The sequence below is a fragment of the Phlebotomus argentipes genome, unplaced genomic scaffold (genome assembly GCF_947086385.1).
Source record: "Phlebotomus argentipes unplaced genomic scaffold, Phlebotomus argentipes genome assembly contig_5, whole genome shotgun sequence".
NCBI lineage: Eukaryota > Metazoa > Arthropoda > Insecta > Diptera > Psychodidae > Phlebotomus > Phlebotomus argentipes.
Genome location: NW_026776165.1, coordinates 11,481,828 through 11,495,377, shown reverse-complemented (window position 1 = coordinate 11,495,377; position 13,550 = coordinate 11,481,828). Strand labels below are relative to the sequence as shown.

The 13,550-nt window shown below is 37.5% G+C and overlaps 1 protein-coding gene across 3 annotated transcripts in view; it reads right to left on the bottom strand.

Annotated features, from left to right (window-relative positions):
- The window catches only part of LOC132256258 (heterogeneous nuclear ribonucleoprotein L), a 72,948-nt gene that overhangs the window by 32,773 nt on the left and 26,625 nt on the right, over positions 1-13,550 (bottom strand). For all 3 annotated transcript variants that reach the window (XM_059752567.1, XM_059752568.1, XM_059752569.1), the window contains exons 3-4: positions 10,808-10,893; positions 7,708-7,804 (exon numbers count right to left, since the gene is read on the bottom strand). In XM_059752567.1, the coding sequence (XP_059608550.1) occupies positions 7,708-7,804; positions 10,808-10,893 (183 nt within the window). The remainder of the gene's footprint in view (positions 1-7,707; positions 7,805-10,807; positions 10,894-13,550) is intronic.

The window sequence follows — 13,550 nt, the reverse complement described above, 5'->3', positions numbered from 1 at the left end:
TGTTGGTGTTTTTAACTCCTACACTTCATGTGACAACATTTGGAAAAGTCATCAATGCATAATTGATTGTAATTCATTAAATATTCACATGAACCTCTCCAATGTATCTAATTCAATCACCACACAAAGCCTCACCAAAAACCAAAGAGCTGAATCATGTTGAGGCTCTTTCTCTCCCTCTCTTTCTCATGAAGCTAATTGAATTATTGACCAAATCTCCTCCCTGATTTTTCTCCGCACGTGAAAGCCCAAAACCCATCACAAACTGTGCGGTGGTGGTGCATCGTGAAGTTGGGAGGCAAAACAGATATTTCTATTTGCAAGCCGGAATGTTTATCTAAAGCCATGGAATGGTTATAAATCAAATATTTAGCCAAAAAGCACCGTCTGCAGAAGGCAATACGGGGCAAATACACACAACCGCATATATAGAAAAAGATCACGAATGAGAAGTGCTTTCAAACTCTCCGTTTCAGAGCAATTTTCGAGGAGCCAGAGAAAAAAGCTATGATAACAACAAGACCACCCTCGGTTATTTCATCATTCCATAATGAGGCATTTTACATTTATTGCCTTGTCGCACATTTTATTCCCGCACTTCGACACTGGAATGGCATATCACACTCTGTGTCTTCATGTTTATTGCTCAACACTGTGGAGCGCAATTTATTATCATGGCAGCGCAACTGGACAATCTTCTTCTTCTCTTTCAATAGAGAGAGAGAGAGAGAGAGAGAGAGAGATTTTCTCAAGTACCACAGCTCGCGATGACAAGTGGAGAAACCACACATTTCCACCCCAAGATAGTCTTCGATGAAAAATTTCCACGAGGGAACAGAGAAAAAAGTGCAACCAATGTTTTCCCACCCACTCAGTGTTGAACTGAAAAATATATAGCACGCCAATTGTAAGGGAGGTTTTCATATACTTCTCTTTCTTTTCATGAGCTCTTTTTTTTATCAATCGCAATGCAAAGAAAGAAATAAGAAATATATTGGCATGGAAAGAGGGAACAAAAAAACGACTCTATATTGAGGGATTTCTCATTGACTTTTCCTGCATATTGAACTTCATTCACGATCCGCTCAAATTGACCTTCTCAAGAGTGTTTGTACATGAAGAGAGAGAGAGAGAGAGAAGAAAAAAGAAGATAGTAGAGAAAATTGCTCCCAAGTAAAAATCTAATAAATTACTATAATTTCGTATCCCTTGCAATGAAGACGTATATCTGGGGCTGAAACACAATTTCTCACTTTCTTTCCTCGCGCGCCACTTTGCCAAAAGAATGAGAGTGTATAAATTTTCACAACCCCCAAAATCCAAATCCACCCCAAAAAATACTTGCATTCTTTTCTTCCCACACACACACACACAGGCTGAATTATATTACAATATTTATGTGTGCAACACGACTCCAAAAATTCATCTCCTAATGGTGAAATTTATATACATTTAGCATCACTTTTCCTTTGCCAAATCGATTCAACACCGCGTGATACTCAGCTTGAACAAACGCTCCACTCACTTCTCTTGCTCAAAGACTATGTCATCATAATTCAACTTGCAAAATTTATCTCTGCTATCCCAGCTTTTGCAAAGTGCAACAAGCACGCAACTTTTGTCACATGGTGCACGAGCTTTTCAGCCCCCTTCATCACAGCGCGAACACCTCTATGGAAAATTGCAATATTTTCCCTCACTCAACACGTTATACAGGAGCGGCAGCTGTTATGCACATAGTTTATAAAATCATTATAACTCTTACATTGCAATTATACAGGAAGTTCAACGGGAAAAACCCAGCATTGCGTGGTTGGAAAATCAATAATCAACATTGTTAAAATGTTTCATATATTTTCTCTTTTTTTTTTTAGTACAAAATACCTCATAAGAGACACATCTCTCCTATCATTCCACCCATTTTCTATGTTGAGCCATATTTTATCGTCACATTTAATTGCATTTTCATCACCACGACATGGAGGGCAGAACTCATGGGTTTAATTAGGGAAAAAAGCTCGTTAGTGGTTTCAATTTTGTCACGGAGCTCGGTTAATTATTGTCGACTAAAATCACAGTGTTGGCAGTGAAATTTTTTAAATAAATAAAACTTCATTCGAGACTCTGCTGTGCATTTTTCTGAATGCAGATTAAATCCCTTCATCTTGACTACCATCCATGAATGACTCTGTGTTGAAATATGTTGCAAAAAGCTCTCAGTAATTAATGAATTTAAAGTTATGACAGAGAGAATTTTATGGGAGAAAATACAGAAGGTGGAGGGAAAACAGAAACAGATGTTGAAACAAAATTCTCAAATTGTTGCAACTTTTCCGTTTCTCCAAAATTCGCGCCAATTTTATTAAGTCCGGCACATATTCACGCCAACATGTTAATTCTGTCTGTGTCATTTATATGTATAAAGAGGAGTATTTTCCGGGCTAACAGTGCAATTTTCACATCGAAAGAGAAGTAAAAGAAATATCCAAAGGGTCTTTTTCTCCCACACACACACACGAACAATACTTCATCGTCAATAAATTCCCTAATGAGTCTCCTTTCATACAACGAATTAATTAAAGGCACTAATGAGAATGGAACGAGTATTTAGTGAAAATCTCGAGAAAGAAAGTTCATACCTTTTCAACAATTTCCACACACACACACACACACCGTTTTGATCCTTCAGTGAGAAACTCAAGAACTTCTTTCTCTCTCTCTCTTCTCGCTTCTCAAGTGTGCAATTTCCTCACGAAAACTCATCACATACACTTTCCCATGCATAATTACTTTCAATGGGGAAAAGTACTTGAAGAAAAGCACTCAAATATTTCCAATTCAATCAAAATTCTAGATTTTATCGTGAAAATTAAGGGAAATATTCGTAATTTCTACTTCCGTTTTTCCAACCCACACACACGTACGACAAATTGCCATGAAACTATGCGTGTCATTTCAACCGACAAAAATTCCATCGATAAGGACAAAATGTTGAATTTTCCACCCTCACACATTTTTCACTAAATAAAAGATTTCCACACTACTTTGAATTTGTCAAAATCAATTCCACACACGAGTCAGAGAATCGGGGGGAAAAAATCTCCTCTTTAAGAAATTCCCTTTTTGCCTTTTATCTTATAATGATATTGACTCAATTCACTAGAGAGGAACAACCAGAAAAAAGGTCAAAATGCTCAACAACAATCATGGGATAGAAGTAAATTGAGAATCATTGTGGGCTACAAATTGTATTTGTGACAATCTCCTTTTCTTTTTTTTTGTCTTTGGAAGGAGAATCCGATAAGATTTCACCTTGCCATTGTCGAAATAAAGGTAAATTGAATTAAAATTGACACCAAACATGATGACAAGACCATTTGCAGGATCACGACGATATCTCAGAGTAATTTTTTACAACTTCTCTCTCTCTCTCGCTCCCTCTTTGCGAATGCCATAAAAGCTACCCGCCTTCCGTATTCAGAGCTCTTCTGTGTCCCGCTGCCGGAGACAATGCATAAATTTCACGAAGAGTCGATAAGAAGCACGTTTATACCACCCCTTAAATATAACACATTGTATAGGGTGAATCGTTGGCCCTATGCGGAGTTGGAGGATAAATAATTTCTTCCTGTTTCCCCTTCGATTCTCTTACATAATTCTTCACGGGACTGGAAAATTTTCATTCTGCAGATGCACAATGAGATTTTGGGATATTTATTATCATCACACTGAATGCTGATGTGGAGGAATTTTCAACGAAAGTGACCCTCAACAAAGGGAGAAAAGTGAAAAAGAAAATCAGACCCAAAAAAAATGAGAATTTCAATTGAGATAATCCCAGTCTTTGACCATTTCATATGCCTTCCAAAAAAGGTACACTCTGACCATGAATTTTACAGAGATTTTCCCCAAAAGGTAAACCACAGAGATTTTTCACGACGCACAGTGATTTGTTTACTAAATAGAAGCCATCAAAGATGAACAACACCCAGACAAAAAGCCACTGTGCACATTTAAATACATAAAACTAAGTGTGCTCATGTACAAGTTGACCTTTACCACCCCTTAAGCTCCCCGTAACTCAACTCTTCTTCACCGTCAGGTGTGTGAAATAGCCCACAATCAAAGTTATTTTCTCGGTTACCGGGTTACAAGTGAAACTGCATAAGAACTGTTGGAAGGAATTCTGAGAATGTTATTATAGATTAAATAGAATTTCTACACACACAAAATGAGAACTTTTTGTCATTCTATCATCAAAATACAAAAACAAATTTACTTCAGTGTCAAGAAAAAGCAATCTAAAACTTTCACTGTGTATTTTCTAAATTGTGTTTTCATCACACAGAAAACGTAATTATTCTAAAGTATAAATTCACGACATTGTAAGATTTTCATTAATTAAATCTATAAAAATACAGTAGCAAAATTGCAATTTTTTCTGTTTCAACCAAAAACGTCGATTAAAGATTCAGTGTTATGTGCGAGAAAATTAAGACACTCCAATTTATTTAAACGCATTTCAATTCGAGTGGTTTTTTCTATAATATTATAGACAGAATGACAAATTGCTTCATTAAATGATATTTAAGAAAAAGCATTTTCTCCTCCTCAAACACACTCACAATTCACAGAATACGAATAACAGACTTGTTTTTCGTTCCTTAACAAATGCTCAACCTGTTGTTTATTTTAATTACAACACAATATATTTATATATTGCATTGTTTATCCCATTCCCAAGAGCTTTTCATCCTTAATATGGTGTCGTGCGCTTTTGTCACATTGAAAATTAATTTATTCCCAAATTCATTAATACAAATATGACACAGTGTCGCTAATTAATGAAATTAAGTGAGAAAGAGCGTGATGGTTTTGCCAAGGGGGAGATAATGTAGTCAGAAGTGGTGTACAGATGAGTAGAAGTAGTGTAGGAAGTGGAGGTGTTTTTCTTTCAGCTTCTTTCGCAGATATAAAATTCAGATTCTTTGGACTTCTTTCAATTCTTACGATTCTCAATCTGAATCAGCAATTTCAAGATCATTGGTAAATGATAAGTGATAATTTTGTGATCTAAAAAGCTTCAAAATGGAGTTTTTGGCCAAATGGAAACTTGAGACATTTATTGTAACTTTTTAATTAGTGTGTAAAGAGTCTTAGGATTCAGTGCCGGAAGTGCACACAATTCGTGTACAGATTTAAGGCATATTGTTTTCCCCTTGGGTTTTTCAGTGAAAACTCTGAATTTGCCACACTATTTATGGAAAATGTATGACAATTTTCCACGAGTGGTCGAATTGAGTTCTGTTGGGCGTTCACGATGAGGAACTCACTCGAGGCACATTACATTTGATTATATTTGATGAATGAACTACATATCGTGCAGCGAAAAGACATGGAAATGTTATGTTTTATGTAATTGTCTGGTGAATAATTATGCATGGAACATATATAATATTGTAAGCGTCTCATTTGAGCCCGAAAGGAAGTGCATTAGCCTGGGTGTATGCATCCTCCCAACGGACAATTGGATTCAGCAGCAGTTTGAGAGCAGCTCATAACATTTTGGAGGATGCTTTCCTGTTCCACCAATTCAGTGCCTGGGATGAAATTTATTACAATCACAATGGAATTTACATAAATCTCTCCATTGTCACATAATCTATACAGTAACCTTCTTCCTCGCACACACACACAACATGCAAAATACCACCACGCAGAGACATTTCAAGAACTGCACACACAATTGTTAACATGTAACAGCCATCTCTACATAGTGCACTTTAACTTGTTAGACATGATAGCTTTTTTTTCGGCGGCGGGAAGTTTTAAGTTGTGACACAAACGACATTTTCCACCTGTTTTTCCACCTCCTACTGCGAATTCCCCACTTCTGCAAGGCAACAATGTGCAAGACGCGCACACAATACAATTAAATGAACATTTTCAACATTCTGCCGCCGCACAATTCCCAGTGCAAAGTGTGACTAAAGTTGCCAATTAATATTGCAAAACATTTCACTATTGAAAATGTCACCCAGTGCATACGAAGGACGAACATCTCAAGACATCCTTCAAACAAGAAATGCCATCACTTGGTGGAAATTCATTGTTTTCACATGTAAATTTTATAAATAAATATATATGAGAGACAACACAAACTTAGATATTTTTCACACTACGCCATAGTGAAAATGCAAATTTATACATACAACACTGTCGAAATTCCCTCTTGTGCGCGCACCCTTATCATCCACTGTGACGCCATGACAAATTGCAAAATTGGCAAATATTTACACAAGACTTCTGTTGGTGATTAACTAGATTGCCGGATAATTAATGTAATGATAAATATAGTCGATTTTCACACCCACATGAATCGCTCTATTCCCACCCTCATGCTGTGCATTCGCCAAAGGAAGGGCTTTCAGAAAGTGTGAAGGCGAAAGACAGCGTGAATGCCATGAATTATGGAAACATTTTAGCGTTGCAAAGGTTCAGAGATGGAATACCTTTTTGAAAAGGTATAAATTCAGAAGTAAGTGAACCACATTCACCCAGCTTATAAGATGTAAAATCTGCGAATGCTGTGCCTTTAATTGGAAATTGTGAATAAACTTTACAATTTGTGCTGCACCTCTTGAAGAAAGAACTAATGAAAATCTATCATTATTCTCGTGATAAGTATGATGCAAAATGTAGCAAAAACTGAAAGCTTCCTGTACAACTTATTGCATGTTAAGGAGTTTTTCTTTTTCAACCACGCAAAGTACTGAAATTGAGTGCATAATAGAATGTCAATTTCCAAGAAAATAGGAAATTATATTCCTGATATATCTACCATCCACAATCAGTCTTTCGGGTTAATTTTAACCCAGATATGCAATTTATTATGTTCCAATAATTTTCCACCCTCTCCACAATGCAAAAGTTGTGGTAGTAATAGAAAATCGGAAGAGCTTCGCCCATTGAAAGCACTTCCACGCCCACTCTTTGGCTGCCTTGTACGCATTTGGGTGCTCAAAGTAGAATTTATGGCAGAGCTTTGCACACAGAAACTCTTCTTTTCCCTAAAATATTTATATCATCCCCCACAGCCAAGGAGACTCACTCTCACTCTCTCTCTCTCTCTCATTCTCCACCCTCAAACAAACAGACACCTTTCCCTCTTCGTCTCTGACGCTGTCTTGTTAAATAAATTTGACACTCTGTTCTACGAGAGCTTCTCACCCGCCCTCCCTTTCGAGAGGGTGAGAGACAAGGGGAGTGTTGAGCAAGAGTGCAAAGAGGCAACACACATATTGGAGAGACACCAACCAACACTACATGAGACATTTTCGCAATTTCCACCCCCCCTTGACATTCGCGCGACAGAGAGTTGAAAAAGACGAAGTAATGAAAGTTGATGGTCCAGAGAGAAAAGAAATCACTACGATGGGGGGCGACAAAAGCGCGCGTCTCATCTGCACACGGGATGTGATTTTTAGAACACAATGCAAGTGACATCAATCCAACTGAATCAATCTTACTCAATTGGAAAAAAAGAAAACCATACAGACAAGTGCGATTTTCGCATGAACATCACACAATAAAAAAAAGGTGGGATTTTTCTCTTAATGTATCAAGTGCGTGAAAATACTCATCGTCTTGCCTGTAATATCAACTCAAGATTTGGGGGAGGAGTTAAATAAATCAATAGCATCTTACCTTTGCGTAATCAATCTTGAGTGTGCAGCATCCTGAATAGATGTCGGCTCCATTGAGATTATCACGGGCTCTTGTGGCAGATTCAATACTGTCAAATGTATTATTCCGGGCAATTTCCATCAACAAAGTGCCAGGACTTTAGTTAAGGATCAAAGTATTTGCTTCTTTTCCCCTTCCCCCCCCCGCAAAAAGTGACAAATTTACTGGAAAATTGGAGGAAATTTCTCACAACATCGCACATTAGAGTGAGTGATTACTTATGCATCAGTGGTGGCAAAATGAAAAATCATAGCCAAAAGCGAGAGCGAGAGAGAAAAAGGGAGCATTATATACACTCTTAATTAAAAATTAAGTGATGCTATATTTCACCATCTTCTGACAGAGAGAAAAAAAGTGAAATTGCACATAAGATTGAGAGTTCAATTCCAGTATCAAAATCATCTCACAGTCGCGTGATGAATTGTGATGGTGTGTAGAAAAAAAGAGTCTAACATTGCAAGTACAACTGCTTGGTAACCCACATTGAGTATTTTATGCTGTATAAAAGGCAGAGATTTGGTCATAAAACGCAATGTGCACGTCCAATAATTTCAATAATAAAACAATTAAATAATTTCTCACGTTCAACTTGAAGGCGCACACCATCGAGTGATTGAATTCAGCATTATTATATGTAAGTTAAGGAAGATATTTTCAAAGCTGTATGAGTCGAAAGTGGAACAAAATTGTCATAATATTAACTTTCATGATTCATACATTCGACAAAGGAGTCTCCCAAAAACACACTTTTGGACCCGAGCGCGCGAAAAAGCTCATCTTCAGCATACGAATTGACGTTTATATGATGTGGTAATTAAATCAAAATATTTGCCCATTTAACCAAAAGCACTCACTCATCATCGTCCTCAGCGGTTGAAAAGGCGCGCATTCTAATCACATCGACATGCGGGAATTCAGGCCACCCAAAGATGGTTCCGCAAGAGCCCAAAAACCCCACCATGAGACACATCATATCTCAATCACTTTCCCATGAAACACTCCATACATAAGCAATATATTTTCAGGGCGAAATAAACGACGATTGAAAGCTTTGGAGTTGCTCATCAAAATGAAATCAAAATCTCATAATCCCTTATCAACGGATTTATTTATTGCTCCACACTTTCATCCGTGTTTTCTTGGCAAAATATTACTGGAGAAGGTGGAAAAGGATTTTCACACCAATAACATGCTTTTTCGCCATATTTTTCACCACCCACAGCCAAATGTATCGTGTTTGTATGTGTCTACTTATGTTCCAATAGCGGAAGTAGTAGAGAAAGAGTGAGATTGCAAGAAAATCTAACCACGTTTCATGATAATTTTCCAACCACTGAAAGATTTTTCGTGTTGTTAGAGAGACTATAAGAAAACTTTCTTGTTGTATTTTTCACTGAAAGTCTGAACACATTCTCTGTTCTGAGAGCCCAAAAGGAATTTCAAGTCAAATTGACGCAGAAGTAAAAAAGCTTCACTTCAACGAGATTTTTTTTCTACATATTTCAAAGCTATGTTGACTGATCGTTGAGATCAACAAACATCAAAAAGACACCCTTATTTACTGCACAAATCGATAATATATTATTACTTTATCTGTCAATGCAATTAATCACGTTCTATAAACTCCCATGAGATTTCACTGAATGCCTATCACATTTCTGGGTCAATTCTTATCGCGCAGAGACAATCATTTGCTCTGTTGTTTGCTCTCTCTCTGTCACACTGTGAGGAATTATGGCTATTAGAGAATTTGTGCAGCAATTATCAAATATAGGCTCTGTCAATTGAAAGCCCACGGAAAAAAGCCATTCGCATTCAATCACAATCGGTGCCTAATCAAGTAATACTCGGTGTCATGTAGAATCACCCAATGGAAATTAAGTTATTACGTGCCAACCAATAAATCAATAAAAAGACGGTGGACAAAAAATTGCGGCCCCATCGGAGACATCAATCGATATGGAGTGTGAGGAAATTTATGACTCTCTCTCACTCGCCTCGTGCTAATATGCCCCGTGATAGAGCATATATACTGTTGGTCAGGCGAAAAAATATTTGAGAACCCAACAGAGTATCGATAAATACACACATGATCTGTCACAGCAGAAAAAAAAACACCCAACAAATATCGCGCGCAGACATTTTGAAGAAGCGACTGCGAAATTTAATGATTATTGAGTTTGCCAGGGTGATTTTTCTTCCGCTTCCTGGCGCTTCCACCACACACATCCGGATGTGTCACTTAAATACCCGTGAAGCTATTTCCGCTGTCGTGACGAAGAAAATAAAAGCCACAACCTTCCTGAGTCCGCCACAGGAACATTTGTTCAACTCAATCCCAACCGCTTTTCCCATTGAATAATCCATTAATAATGCTCCTGACTCTGCATTTTACATCCCCCTCGCGCTCTCTCTCTATATACACCCCCTACGGGGTTTTCCTTTGCTCCCTCTGTGCAGCATGCGCTCAGTGACATCGTCTGCGGAGAGTCAAAAACATGTGACAATGCAGTTGGGAAATGCGTCTTTTTATGTCACACACACACACACACACAATGTGAAATTCAATTAATTTCAACCCCCATAAACCCTCTCTCCATATATGCACAAGGTGTGTGTTTGATAAAAAAAAGAGCTTTTTCATTATGAAAAATTCTCACTAACTCTAGGCACATTAGCATCCGCGAAACTGTTATCTTATCACTGAGTTTGAGATATCATTTTTCAATTTGCACCAAATATTTCAGGTGGAAAATCGCCCTAAAACGCCTCACATTTCGTCTTCCTTTTCCCGCCATTTCTCCCAGCATTACATTGAATCTTATCTAGATGACTACTTGAGACTCTGCAGGAAAGCATGCTGATAAGGGGATATTTACTGGTTCATCGTGAAACGAAACACCCTCCCAGCGCCAGAGGCTAAAATGTATTCAAAAAGTAGTCAATAGTCTAAGAAAAAAAATCCACTCACTCTCGCCTGAGAAATTTCCCCCTCTGTCACAATTAACCCACAATTTCCACGTGTTTCTCGCTCTCTCTGGTATTTTTTTTAAAAGGATATTCAACCATCGCCTGGACGCCATTCTTCTTAAATATCACAATGCGCTGCACTTGACCGTATGGATGTGAAATGGTGTGAAGAACTTCCTGCAAAAGAGTAGAAAGAAAGAAAGCAATTAGTGACAAAACTCTTTCGTGTGCACAAAACACGCAAAGAATCAAATCCACCCCACGGGCCATTTCACTTGACTTTTTTCCCCACAATTGCATCGCCACAAAAATACATATAGATAGAGCAAAAAAAAGAGAAAAGAAAAGCGATTACGCTGAACGAATGAATCACATTCATTTGGTGGCGTTTAAAAAATTGAGAGCTCAATTGAGACAATTTTCCACCCGAAAAATTGTGTTTTTTCCTTCCCCTTCACTTCATCCCCTTATCCCCAAATCCAATTCGTAGAATTACTACGATTACACAGCTTTGATTGCTAAAGCATGACATTAGCACAAATTTTCACTGTTGTGACTGTTGATCGTGCCATTTCCTCTCGATATTTTCACGCCACACAAAATCCACCCCCTCTAACCACCCCCTCTCTCTCTCTTTTGCTCACGATAAGTCCGGCTAATTTGTCATATTTAAACCTGGAATACAACAAGAGGAAGGAGAGGAAGAAAAAACACCTTTTCAGCATGCAATGCTCAAATTAGAGCCAGATGCGCGACTTTTTCATGGTGTTTTAATTAACAAGTTACATATATATCGAAGACTATGTTAATTTTTGCCTCACCCATGAAGAAAAAAATACATGGTCTAAAAATAAAACCCGTAAATTACCATAAACATCAACAATCAGGTTGTCTATAAGAGATAATTTACTGGGTTTTCACTCATCTTCAATATCATATCGTGTCAGAGTCAGTCAAAAGTGTCACCAAAGTTTATGTATAATATTGTGAAGCTCATCTCTTGAAAGTTTGCCCAACAACAATAAACTTTGTCAATGAATCCTTGGGCAAATGTGACCAAGGATGAGTGGCAATTGAGATCATGAAAATTCATTTCTACAAATATTTAGGAAATAGTGTAAAATTTAACTCTATCGTGATTTTTTTTTTTAATCAAATTAATTCTGGTGTTAAATGCCTTAAACTGCTCTTCTTTGTTAATTTTCAATATCTCTTCAGTAATTTTATCTGCACTATCTTCTGCATCAGTAAATGCATGTTTTCCTGCTGGCAACATATAGCCACATATCGCCTTAACACTCTTTGAGTAAATAACTCCTAATAGGAAAATCAATATGGATTTGCAGCAATAAAAAGCCTGGGTGCGTACAGCTTTTCGCCCCAGGACTGAGCATCCTGTGGAAAACACGAGTGCGAAATAATATCCCTCTCTATATAAACCATTTTCCATGGAATTTAATTGAAGTGTAAACATGGCAGTAAAAAAGCTTCCACCAGGGATAAAAATATAGTGGAAGCTTTTCAAATGGATTGTCACACTCATCCACTAATTCGACATCATTCTCATTGTGTGTGTGTTGTGACAAATGCCAAGGGGGAAAATGCGTGTGAATGGTGTAAAACGATAACAGACGACAACTGCAAAAAGTGGAATTTTGTCATTTCTCTCACACTTTTCCACCCTCACACATTTTTTTTTTTTGGAGATTCCTCCACTCTTAAGCATCCTCCCTATCGTGGCAAATCACCCATAAATTATCCTCTTTAAGTGATTCCCACGAGAAAGTCACGCATTTTCCCATGTAAAGTGCACATACACACACACCCAGAAATTCTTTCAATCCCACAAATCCAGTTTAGAAGAATATATATTGATGGCAATTTTGAGAAATATTTCGCAATACACACACACACACATACACGTGATATTTGATTGATTTATCCGTGACACGAGAGCCACCAAGCAAATTTTCCATGTGGTGTTGTTCGCTCCAATTTCCCGCTCAAAACTTGAAAACATCACACAATATAGCATTGCATATGGTGTGAGAGACGCCGAGGATTTTCAGTGGTAAAAGGCAAAATTTCACAGATGAAACACTGACGGGGGCTATAAATAAAAAGTATTAAGTCATGAATTTCTGAGCTTCACACAGGCATCAAACCATGAGATTCTTTCCCAACTGACACGAAGCTCTGCGGATCAATTATATGTAGTTCTATAGTGAGAGAGAGAAGAGAGCAATATGTATAGATTAGACATTCGACAATACACTGTCACTCCTTTCATGTGAATATTTTCATCAATTCCTCCTCTTGAGAATGACGCCACACCATAATTTTTCTCTCTCCATCCATCCATCGTCACAGTGCGACTGTAGGATATGATGGTGTGCTATACCAAACAGCTGTAGCATCCATTCAATCACACGAAAATCCAGCCATGAGTGTTATTTTCAAATTATTTACTCTATTTATTATTTTCTCTTTGCCAAACAATTTCAAACCTCCGCGGAGGCATTCAAATACGCACACGAGTCAATTTAGCGCATCTGGAATTATTTGAGTGATAAATCAAAAAACACAGGAAAAATTCTCCAATTCTCTTCAAATATTTACACCATGAGAAACACACACACGAAAATGAAAAAATCCACCCTCGGGTCATTTTATTTGAAAATGACTCCATCACCATTTCACATTCAATCACATAAATTGCCAACCAATGCTGATAAATTACGCGTCGGTTTAATTTAATCACAATTCCGTGTAAATAAATTAGAAGATGTAATGAGATAATTCACTTTGTGAAAACCACTCCACATTACAGCCCC